Source organism: Phalacrocorax carbo, chromosome 1, assembly GCF_963921805.1.
Source record: "Phalacrocorax carbo chromosome 1, bPhaCar2.1, whole genome shotgun sequence".
Classification (NCBI taxonomy): domain Eukaryota; kingdom Metazoa; phylum Chordata; class Aves; order Suliformes; family Phalacrocoracidae; genus Phalacrocorax; species Phalacrocorax carbo.
The window spans coordinates 211,460,907-211,473,286 of NC_087513.1; the positions used below are offsets into that span (position 1 = coordinate 211,460,907).

Here is a 12,380-nt window from a genome sequence, read left to right on the forward strand (position 1 = left end):
TTATTAAAAACTGTCGGACCATACTGGGCAATGAAGGAAACGTGAATCTATGCGAGTCACTTCCCGAGGCACAGAGTTGTGAGGTTTCCAGGGGACAGATACAACTGCCAAGCTAAAATACTCCTGTACTCCAGGATCCAACAGATAAACAGGATGGGAAAGGCAGCTACAATACTTGCTGACAGAAGGAGCTGTGGTTCAGTTCCTTGGCTTCAAAGCACATGAATCCTTGATAAAAAACTCAAGAACTCACTAGCAAGATGAGCAAGAGTTGCATCTAGCCCTATTTGTTTTATCAGTGCCTAGAACTGCAACTTACTCTTCTAGGCAAAACCACTACAGAGGAATGCCTAAATAATAATTATAGGAAAGATTTCTTAAGTACTTCAGTGTCTGGTCTTCATTTAAAAAAAAAATAAAATATCCTGGTTAGGTTACCGATTTATCCACAACTCCTGTAAATACTACCATGATGCGTGCAGCAGCTTCAAAGTGCAAGTTGTTTTCTCTCCCTGAATCTGACCTCCTGATTCTTAGCTATAAATCCCACACAGCTTGATAACATGTAGATTTGAGTCACATGCAAGCCCTACAGAAAAATGAAATTTTAAAACCATAACCACGTTATTCTTTGCAGGTTTAACACAGGTTTTGATTTCCTGCAAGCTCAAGACCTCTTATTCTGTAAGAGGAAGATTCCCCTCCCAAATTGCTCGGCAACATTGCAAGAATGAGCAAAGTACTTTACAAGATGTTTTTCTAAATCAGTCCATCAGCAAAATGACAGTGTTCAACACTGAATAAAGGGTATGCAGAATAAGATCATTTAGTATTTGTAATATATAACAACAGTACAATACTTAGTGTTGTCTTATGTTTTAGGTAGTAATATCACCACCTAATGCAATTGCGGACATGCCAATCAGCCAGACACCTGAAACCAAGCCCTTGCTTTCAGGTACTGCTTAACATTGTTGTCTGCTTTGAATGCTATTCTAGAAGCTGTAGAACAAACAGATCTGACAATAAAACAGGTCAGATTATCCTTTAATCATCTCCCACTTGCTTTTTCTGTTGCTGCTTCACATTCTTCTGATTCTATTGGTTCTCCTCGTAATTGGGAAAAAAATCCAAGCAGATAAGTCTAACTGATTATTTCCACACTGATACATTTGTTTTGCTTCTGAAGTTTAGGTACGAATTGATAGCTGGCAAATACACCAGACACCGCTGGAATGGTTTCCAAACAATCCCAATGAACAGCTCAGATAAAACAATATGAAAGACAATAAAAAAAACCCAAAAAGTTTTTAAACCATATTTGTTTGAAACTATTGACCACTGGTATTATTTTACACATGCACTCAAAAGGAAAATTATTAAATACTGTTCCCAAATCCCAGGGTTGTATTGGGAGCTTCATGTGTTTTAGTGAGTGAGACAATGCAATACAACTTCAGATTATCAAGATTTTCTCAGAAATGTTCTTAGACTCTTTCCTTGTCTGCCTCTTTTTAATTCTAGCCAGTGTGTTCAGTCTTGTCCAAGTCTTAAAACTTGCCAGTGCTAGTGACAAAGATAATTTAAAATTAATTGGGTTTGGGCAATTTATATCTTTGCATATTCAGATTTTAAAAATTGCTTTCTTTCCCGACAGCAACACCTCAAAGTTCCTAAAGCCCAATTTCATCCCTGAATACACATGGCATCTGGTTGTGTCAATGGAATCACTCTGCACCCTCAGGCTGTCATTAGGCACATGAATGATCAGGTGCATTTAGAAGATTAATTTGAATTTTGCAACCTTCTATCTTGAAATTATCCGACTAGAAGTATTTTACCTGAGAGAAGAGCAACATAGGTTTTTCAGCAGCATTTCTTAGAGCTTGAGAAAGTAAACTAAAACCATACAATTACAGAACCTGTTATCTGGGAGTTTTTAACCTCGTTAGCATTAACATTTTTGGAAGCGCAAGACAAAAGGCAGCAACCCAAATATAATGCCTTTGTAACAATCGATCCTTTTATTACACACCAAAGAGCTGCCGCATTAAATTTTTAACAATAACTGGTTTTAGTCCATTGCAACCTGTAGCTGGTTCGATACTCCTCTCAAAGTCACCATGTACACCAAATACAAACATCATCATGTCAGAGAATTACCTAAGGGAGGGATGCCGTGCAGTGGTTAGAGCACAGGACTGGAAATAGCTCAGGTTCCATTCTTGGCTCTGCCACTGACTTGCCGTATGACTTCAGACAAGTCAGTTAATTGCTCAGATTTCCCCATCTGTAAAATGTGGAAAGCACTTCTTATCTACCTCACCTGTGTGAAGTGAGTGTTCATGTCTGTAAAGCCGAAGAGATCAGTTTTGGTTTTGATGAAAGGTAACACAAAAAATGGTGATCCCAGAATTTTAGCCTAAAATCTTAGCAGACAATCCGAAATCTTCAGTTAATTAAATCTTTAATACTTAGAAATGTGTCAACACTAAGCAGAGATATCAATGACTATTACTGAAGACTCTTACCAGGAGTAACACAACATTGAACAAACACAGACTTTCAGGCTCGATTTTCAGGTTAATAAAGAAATGCTGGATTGTGATGTGACCGTCGAGGGGAAGGTACTTCCCCCTTTTACCTCTCACCCATGAAACAAACAGGACAAGCTGAAACAGAAGATATTTTCCAGGAAGCAAACAAGACGAGCCAAGACATTTTTCTCCATTTCTAAACTCTAAGCCTATTAAACATTGAAATTGGTATGTGTAACTCGATATGCCCCTCACTGCATCTTTCTCAAAAGATGCTCTGCTCAGCAAAACTAAAGGACAAGTAAACTACTTCTATTTATTTTTTGAAGCTACCACACATTAGTATTGCCTCCGTCACTCAAATTTGTCTGTTATTTCCCTACAAATAAATGTGAGAATGTCCACAAAACGCAAAGTACACAGCAAAAAGTAAACAGGGAAGTAGAATACATACACTGCTTGTTATGAAGATATATTAGATAACTGGAAAGATGTTTAGGAAAAGCTTTAGCTCATAAAAAGAAATAATGAAGTAAAATTTCAGAACAGGATTATTCCGATGCCTACAAAACTTTCTGAAGTGGCAACTCACGATTTTTCACATCATGAAAGCATTTTTGTAAGCATCTGATTTAGCAAAAAATTATTTGGAAATAGCTACATAGTTCAGGAACTTACTATTTTATTAAGTATCATTTATGTAGAAAAGTAAAAAAACATCTTTATAAGAGATTTTTAATCCTCCACCAGTATAACCAACCGTGCAAGCAGGCAATGTGTTACCTATATCACAAGTATTCTGGAACACTGCAAAGCAGCAAAGAGAAAAACAGCTTTAAGCAAGTTGTTAAATGCTCCAACACTCAAACTAATCTTGAAGTAACATTCATGACTTTCTAGAATGCTCTTGCTTGTCTTCTTAGCTAAAGGACTTGCCTGTATCAATAAGAACCTAACATCTCATACCATCCATCCTAGCAACTAGGCAGAATGGTAATTTGGGTGTTCTGATGTAAATTTCAGAAGAAAGAGTTCCGTATATATTTTGTCTCTTCACTTAAAGAGATCCAACCACAGCTTTTTGCTAATTTGCCCTTGTAGTTAAATTAAATACAGCAGAGAATTTGTAAAGAGACACCTTATGTTTTCAAAATAACTAACTCTGGCTTTTCTTGCCTTCTGCGCATAGCTGTCACAACTGCCTCCTTTCAGGCCTCATCCAAGTTCTGCTCTATCATCACCTGCAAATTTGATTTAACATCAGACAACATTGAAAATATGTATTAAAAAAACTCTGTATGCAAGTTGCTGTGTATGCAACGCGCTATCTGGCAGACATCGTCACAGAACTGACTCCTCACAGCTAGGTTTCTGGAGCTTGCTATGAGACTGCTGAAGACAGCAGTGAGGCAGCTGACAGAGCTGGTCAACAACTGAAGTGATTTTGCTACTAAGAACTCTCACATCAAAACTCTTTGTAGTCACCACATGCTGCTACATTGTTTTAATCCATACCCAAATATGACTTTTTCCACTCCCTTCATCTACTTGTAGCTTGTCTTTACAAGATCTCTGTCTTTAAGGAATAAACAGCCCACAGACTAGGGGAAACACAGGAACAGTGTCATAGCAATCAGAACCTTAATCCGATTCAGAATTCTTACCTCCCCAGGTACTTCCTACTTGTGGAGCAGCAGGTATAGGATGCACAGACGGATGAAAAGTTGGCTGCAAATCAAGCAGATCATTTGGCAGCTTTGAAGTGCTACAAAGACAAATCAGTACAACTGTTTGAACTACATCACAGTTTTCAATACAAGGCAAATAATCACAACTGTCAACAGCAAATGAGGCTTTGTTACAAATTCGTTGTTATTAAGCCAAAATCAGAAACTCTGTGAACTTAACACTTTTCTACAGGAGTGAAAATGTGAATTTAGCAAGCTAAGTTCTATGTTATGCCAAATGACTTTTGTCAAAGCTATCTAAGACAGCAAGACAAACAGTCTTCTTGTCTTCCTCACAGTCCAACACCAGGGCTAGAGCAGTTTATTCAGCCAGCTTCAGCAACTTTTAAAATAACCTCATGAACATCCTACAGTATAACAAAAGCAGACCAGCAGAATGAACTCCAGTAGGTTGCACCAACGTTAGATCTAAATTCCACAACTCATATCTTTCCACTATCAACCACTTGCTTATGCCTATAAGCTATTAAAGAACTTTGGGGAAAGCAAAATGTAAGAAGCCTTGAAACACTTTGTCAAGCAGTCGTGTGAATGAAAACTCATTTAAATGCACATTGCAGACTATTCAAAACCAAATTGAGAGCTAAGAACGTCACATGGAAATGAAGAACAAAGTCTTAAATACAACTGCCGCAATAATTTCAAGAGTCAAATAGGAACAGTAAAATTCATTCTCTTGCAGAGATTTAATTTCATACTTTAAATTAGTCCTAAAAAAAAACCAAAACAGGAGTACTGGTGTTCACCCAGAACTTTTTAGCACATGAAAGGAACCGAAATTTGCATGTACAGCTGCTACTATGGACAGAAGCTAAGTCACACTGGTATCCAAGTATCTTTTGAAATGAGACTGGCACAAGAATTTAAAGGCTGGTAGCCACATCCTAAACCCCTGCATATTCTCTTGCTGACCCAATCACTTGTATCATTCAGTTTTACTATTTCATTTCAGTAGTGAGTGAAATCATATTTTGCCACTACTGCTCCTGTTGAAAAGCATCATGGTCTGGCACAGCCCTGTAATGCGAGCAGCAGAACCAAGATCATTTTCAAGGTAAAGCTTGTTCAAATTCATGACAGGGATTAATCAGACACATTGAGTCTAATAGCAAGCAACTGAACTTATGACCCAACATATCCCCTTCATGGCAGCTCCTGTTGTAAAATCTGTTCTTTGCTCAAAGCAGTCTTACTGCCAGGAAATTAATTTAAACATGAAGACAAACTAGGCATTTGGTTTTTCAGAAGAAAATGCTCTTCTCTTCACTGTGTAGCGTTTCTGGCTGTTTGAAGAAGCTTTATCAGGTGTTTTTGGTTTTTTTTATGTTTCAGACCTCTTAAGCAAGATCAGATACTCAAAGTTACTAGTTCAAAGCATACAACCATTTCAAACACTTTGGCCTCTAAAAAGCAATTTAAAAGAAAATCTTTTTTGAAATAAGTCTTACAGTTACTAACACTGACAGATTCTCTAGCTTCTTGTACGTAATTCAGTTATTTTCCACGCATTTGGTGTCAAGTAATTTCCTACAATACCTACCTAATGGGGAAAGGCAGCTGTCAAAGTGCTGACTACTTTTAAAGAACAGCAAAAAAGCTGAAGGAGACAAGTAGATTCTTATGTGAGCTCCAACAGAACAACTAAGCAATCCTCTAGGTTTAGGATCACACCCAAAGCAAAAATATGCCTTCAGAGAGCTATTTCCTTCTATACTGACAAAAGCATTGTACCTTCTGCTACTGCTTGATTTGACAGGTATTTTACAGAATGAAGGCCACACACTTACTGATACCAACAGTTCCTGCTAGTCAAAGATCAGGATTAGCATGCAGCGAGTACTCTTGCACTATCTTTACAAGTCCTTGCAGACAGAGATGTTCCAGATACAACTCAAGACTGCAAAGCCTGCCTCTCTTCTTTCAAACCCTATTTCAGGCTTTCCTTTTTCTGAAAATCTACCAAGAACATTTATTACCACTCTATTTTTAAAGATCTAGAAATGCAACATTAAATTCAGCATTATCTTTATGACCTCTCAAACTGAATTTTCATTTGACTTTTCCCAGATTAACTTGTGCCGTTCTTTGCGGACAAAGCATGTGTGTTTTACAGTTCCAACTGCCTGGCTCGCTGACTAAGAACAGCCACAACGGCTGGCAGCAATCAGTTCTTATCAGAAATGATTCTGCAAATGGATGATGAAAACACACGTTTTATGTTATTTACAGCAATAGGTTATTTTTCCCATCAACTTTCCCCAAAACACCATTTCTTACCACATCACTAATGTACTCTACACCCAACCAACCTTCTGCAACGTACACTCTGCAGCAGAAACCGAGAGAAAACCCTAGCTCCAGTGCATCTCACAGTGAAGCAACGCCATTACGCATACCTGTTTGAAGAGCTAGGGGTAGAAAAAATATCAATGGCTGGTGTAGTCATTACGCTTCCCGCTGCAGTGGACACAGGAGAAGCTGCAGTTGTTGAAGAGGTATGAGGTTTCTTTGCAAGTTCTTTTAGACGTTGCTCCTGTTGGGAAAGTGAGCTGGCATAAGAAATCCAGAAACAACATTTGTGTATATGACTTTGGAGGTAAGTAAAGCAGAACTAAAGAATGCTTTTATATATTCCACACACTAGTGTCAGCTGCTTATAATTACAAGAGTCAGCAGTGCCACAAATCCTTCAGAAACTATTTTAACAAACGCTCCACAAGTTGTATGGCATATGTACATAAGATTCTGCTTCCAACGCTTTGCCAAGAGTACGTGTTGAGCATTAATAAGTCTGTTTTCTACCTCTGCTCCTTTAAGAATCCTAACAAGCTATCAACAAGGACATAGGAAAAGTGTTTCCAATAAAAATTCTGTACGCCTACCTTTAAAGCTTTTAAGCGAGCCTGTTCTTCCTCTAACGCAGCTTGTTTTTCCCTTTCATCAACTTTTGTGAGGGACAAGCCAGTGCTTGCAAGGGAAGAGACAGCATTGGAAAGGGTGGTAGCCCTAAAGTAATTGGGCAGGAGAAAAGCTGGCTGTTAATAGGTGACACGTGATAGAACATCTAAAGAACACTTTGCTTGTATCCACCCAGTCTCCTTCTGAACTCTTTATAACATTTGTTATATCTTATACTGTACAATACAGCCTGATAAGTTTAAATAAGATACACCATACGAAGTGCAAAATGAAAATGCCTAGAAATCATGCTATCTACTCTTAAGCACTGAATTTTTGTTCTTCCCCCTGAAACATTTCCCCTCCAAACTGCGCCGCAGAATTCACGTTTGAAGCCTTTGCTCTTTTCCTGTTTGCCCAAGATGGCATTATTTGTACAGATGGGACTCTCCAATAATCTGGGCTCCGATTCAAATTGTTGCTAATTTAACAGGTTTAGTTAAGAAACTGTCAGTGCAACTAGTACATCCCAGAGGAAAAGTTTGAGATTTATCATCATGTTTAAGAGCGTGCAAAAAGATTTAAAACAAATACTGAACTTTTAAAACAAACTGAAAGTAATCTTCAGAATATTGGCTTTCTTCTGTAAAAGTAGCTAACGAAACTGTGCTAAGCCCTAATATTGTCACTACCATAAAAAAGAACATATAAAAATATTACTGCCTTATTGTTTGAATATGCAAAAGAAATGTTATTTAATTTTGAAAGTCTTCCCCCCCCCCCCCCCCCACATTAACTTTTTATAAATTTAAATAGTGCAGTTAGTTGCCTAGAGGTCTTCTCTAGACTGCACTTTGTGTTTTAGCAAGCACTCAAAAAAAAAAAAAATTTCAGTGAATGCCTTTTACCATATACATTATGGCTTTAATCCCCAATTACTTTAAAAATCCATTCTTAATGTAAGGACTTCTGGAAGCATTGCCTTGCTTTTGACACAAAAAGGACTATTAAAGTTGAGATATAAGAGCCTAAGGACATTATTAAATAAATGTTATATACCCTACAGAAGTCATTTTATGTTAATAATTAGAACGGTTGCAATTAGTAAATGAAAAACTTTAGTTTCTCTTCAGAATTTCAAGACTAGATGTTAAAAGTATAACTGCTATACAAGGGATTCTACAGCAAGTGCTCGCAGCTCCTTAGATTCTAACTCTGTCAACCTGAAAGAAGCTGTCTTAACTACTTGGCAAAACATATGGTAACTTGCTGTACTATCATTATTTGGAAATAAGAAGCCAACTGAGGAAAAAAAAAATATCACAGCTACACGTATGATCAGAACTGCACTGAACTTCAATTTAACATCAGTTCAACAACTACTTAAAAGGAGAAGGGCGTAAGCACCTGCTTGCAGCAGTGGAATCTTTGATTTTCTTCCCTTCTAGAGAAGCTAAATGTTGTTCCAAAGCATCAAGAAGGCTACTCGGTGCCTGCAGGAAGAGACATTCAGGAACAGATTTGAAAAATCTAAGGTAAGGCAAATCAGTAGTTAAAGACACTCAGAGAATGCAACTGTAGGGCAACTGGTACAACAGCTCAGAATACTCATACCGTATCTTGGCATCCTGTGCTTAATTTAATTACATAAAATACCAGGTGATGTACTCTCCTCACTACATTACTCTGTTGTAATGACTCACCAGCAAGTACTGAAATATGTCAAGCGACATTAGAATTAACAGCTAGGAAACGGCAAGCAGACAATCGGAAGAAGTCAGTATTTCAAGAGACACTAAGAAGGAAATTGTACCTGAAGTCAATTCTACATGCACACTCTGCAAGCCTTCACAATGATTTAAATGGGCATATAGCCAAAAGCAAGCTTGCTAAAAAAAAACATAGCTTCGTATTATCATGTAGACGTTTCATTATGTGAGCTCACAAATTGTGTCTTCAAGCATGACAGAAATAAGGTTGTCTTAAAACTCAATTAGAGTACGACAGAAATAGTATTTTACAATAGGATCACTGCATATAAAAGCCAGGCTCTGACAGAGGTTGGATTTAATCACAAACTCAGTGATAATGTATGCAAGAAAGCATAAGTGAATGCCACAATGCCAAGTTTTTCTGATTATGCAACCCCAAAACAGACATGTACTGGCAAACACATAATAGGTTTATCTACCTGTGAGAGATCTGGTATGTCTCCTCTGTCAATTCCAACTTGCTGTAAAAAAAATAAATGAGCTTTAGAACCCGTTTGCTCTTGATAAAGGCAGAGATGGTCAAAAAGCAAACATTAAGATGAAGTCATGTAAAAAGCACAAGCCTGTCCATACACATTTTAAATCTCCATAATCTAAACTCGATAATGGTTGGTTATAACAAATTCTTCTGTTAAATGTATACACATTTGAAGTAGGTGTGTTACATAGATATTTTAAGAGATGCAGCCTTAAAAATAAAAGAATGTTAAAGTAAGAATCAAGTGTTTTAGGATTTTAAAGCTAGAGAAGTTTGCCTATCCCACAATTTATGTGGTAAATTCTCAGACCTACTGATATAGAGCATGTATTTGCTAAAACAAAGCACCTTCAAAGTTTTGTAAAGAAGCTGTTTTCTAAAAATGCAGATCAAACTTAAGATGTTCTGCAGCACGATATATATTGTTGCAATAGAAATATTAATACTCTTCACTTCAGCTGACAGTGTTATCAGCTGAAGATAACTGAAAGCTAGTATCTTCAATAGACATATTCTGTCAGGACAGACAGGAAGCCAAGCTTTATGGCTTAATTTTTTGTTAAGAGATACATGAATAATGAAGGAAAGTAAAACAAGAACACATCTCAGCTGAGGAGTTCCATAATACCAGGACATCAATTCAGCAATGCTACAGGAACAAGAATGCAGACTTAATACATTTTTAAAAAAAAAAAAAACAAAAACAAAACAAAACACACACACCAAAGAAAGCTTTGCAAGGTAACTGCTTTTTCCTCATTAAACACACCTACAGCCAAGACATCTTTAAAAAAAATAATCACATGTTCATCTACTTGTCCTAATTTCTTATTTGTGAAACTGGTATTTCATCTAGAACTTATGACAGAATTTTGGGTTTCAAACTAGAATACAGCTAGAATTACAGAAAGCAGCAGATCGCCATGAAGTTACTTTATCTGTTTAAAGCAAAGCTCTTCTTCAGAGAAAGCTCACAATTATTATGCATATTTATACATGTTCCTTAAGTAAAAGAAACCAGTAACTATTTTATAGTCAGGTTTTTCAATACAGCCTTCAAATGAACTAATCACCAGTGTAGAGACTGATGAGATTACCCTTGATGAAAATGCAATTAGGCTAGAAGGAAGAAGTATCTGCTGTTTGAGAAAATAAGCACTTTATAAACTGTTTCAAATAAAGGGCAAAGTTTGGCTGACTAAAGCTTACCTCTGCAACTTTAAGGAACTCTGAGATCCGTGTCATTCTAGTGAGGAACTTCTTATATATATCAAGGCCTTCTTTGCACTGGTTCTTTTTCATATCAAAGTATTTTTCTATGAACAGTAAGAATACTTGCATTAAATAAGAAATCATGCATTCTGCAAAGAATATGCAAGGTAAAAGCATATTAAAAAAGACAAACAGAAAACGCCTGCAGATCTGTTTTGTTATGTTAACTGCAGAAGTCACTATGCCTAACTGGCACCAAATGACAAAAGCCCCGAACATGAGCTAATGATCACATGTATGTAATTACACCTTGCCTTGCAGGTACTACATCTCTCAAAAGCATAACCACCCTGAAGAGGACAGTCAAGTTTTACAATAGGTCACCTGAAGAAATGTAAATTCATCCTCTTGGGGTAGGGGGTGAGGAAGCAGTTTTACAGTCTGGCAGTCAAACATCTACTCTATTCTAGTGACCACATATCAGGCAAGACACATTCTCTGCCAAACTGACACCTCTTGCTACCATGTGGCCTACGAGGCACAACTGATTACAAAACACTGGTGCTGAAAGCAAGAGGGTCCCACTGTCCTTTTTGAAATAGTGCTTTCAAAGCCTGGTTCAGTATTACACTTCGCTCAAAACATGAGTGAAAGCAACCGCATGCTAATTCTTCTTACTGAGGGAAAAGTAGACAGGGGTTTCAGACTGGAAGCATGGCTGCCTTTTACCGACTAATTCTGAATTTTGTTTTCCATTTTGCAAACATTGGGTAATAACAGCAATCAGGTAGCTCGATCCAATCACGGAATACAACCAAACCAAGCAAATCAACAGATTACTTTCAATTTAATTATTTTCCAAATTTAGGCTCCCCTGCATCTCCAGTGTGTGCAAGTGAAAGGGCCTGGAGCCTGAATTTGTAATTCCCCTTAAAATATAAGATATGCTCTAGAACTATAAGCCAACCAATCATTAAAACCAACCAATGTTAAAGTTTTGATACCCAAGCAATCACAGATGCTGCGACTTCAAATTTGTAACTGACCATAACTTATTTCATTTAAAAAGAAACAAAACACAGTCTTGTTTCTTAAAGAAAAAAACCAAAACATATCATGATTCATGTTTGCCACGCCATTCAAGGAGGCAAAAAAACACCCAAAAATCCAAAACAAAGCAGGGCAAAGGAAAAATTAAGCGAGGAGAATCTTGAATTGGCTTTGCTTTCAGAAGTTTACCCATCCAGTGTATGCAGTGGAAATGAAATTGCACAGAAAAACGTTGGAAATACATCTGACTTGGAAGTAACAGTAATATTTTGATGTTTTACAGTAAGACTATTTCAACTTCTCAGAAAAGAGCAGCTCTTTTTGATTGTTTACTGAGCTCCCTCCCCAAAGTTTAACTTTGCAGAAAGCACTTATATTTACCCAAGAGGTTAATAATCCCTTCATTATATGCCGCGAACAGTCTAATGGCATCCTTGAAGAGGAGCATGAAGGCAGCATTAATTACACCGTTTGTAAGTTCATTGCTATTGACCTAGGAAGATCAGAGAAAACATTAATTTAAGTGAATTGATCCCTTATTGGAAAACTTCTAGCTGAACTCCAGTACTCTATCCCAAGGCATGCTTTCCTCTCACTGGCTATTAATGGAAAGTAGCAACCTAGCAAATCAACACAGGATCACTCAGCACAGAATTAAATAATTTTGGCAGGCATTTCTGTTTAC

General features: G+C 37.3%; 1 protein-coding gene across 4 annotated transcripts in view; it reads right to left on the reverse strand.

The window, feature by feature from the left end:
• The window catches only part of PICALM (phosphatidylinositol binding clathrin assembly protein), a 70,462-nt gene that overhangs the window by 22,800 nt on the left and 35,282 nt on the right, over positions 1-12,380 (reverse strand). For all 4 annotated transcript variants that reach the window (XM_064441466.1, XM_064441464.1, XM_064441463.1 and 1 more), the window contains exons 6-12: positions 12,077-12,188; positions 10,643-10,749; positions 9,375-9,416; positions 8,591-8,676; positions 7,168-7,291; positions 6,682-6,818; positions 4,202-4,302 (exon numbers count right to left, since the gene is read on the reverse strand). In XM_064441466.1, coding sequence (XP_064297536.1) covers positions 4,202-4,302; positions 6,682-6,818; positions 7,168-7,291; positions 8,591-8,676; positions 9,375-9,416; positions 10,643-10,749; positions 12,077-12,188 — 709 coding nt within the window. The remainder of the gene's footprint in view (positions 1-4,201; positions 4,303-6,681; positions 6,819-7,167; positions 7,292-8,590; positions 8,677-9,374; positions 9,417-10,642; positions 10,750-12,076; positions 12,189-12,380) is intronic.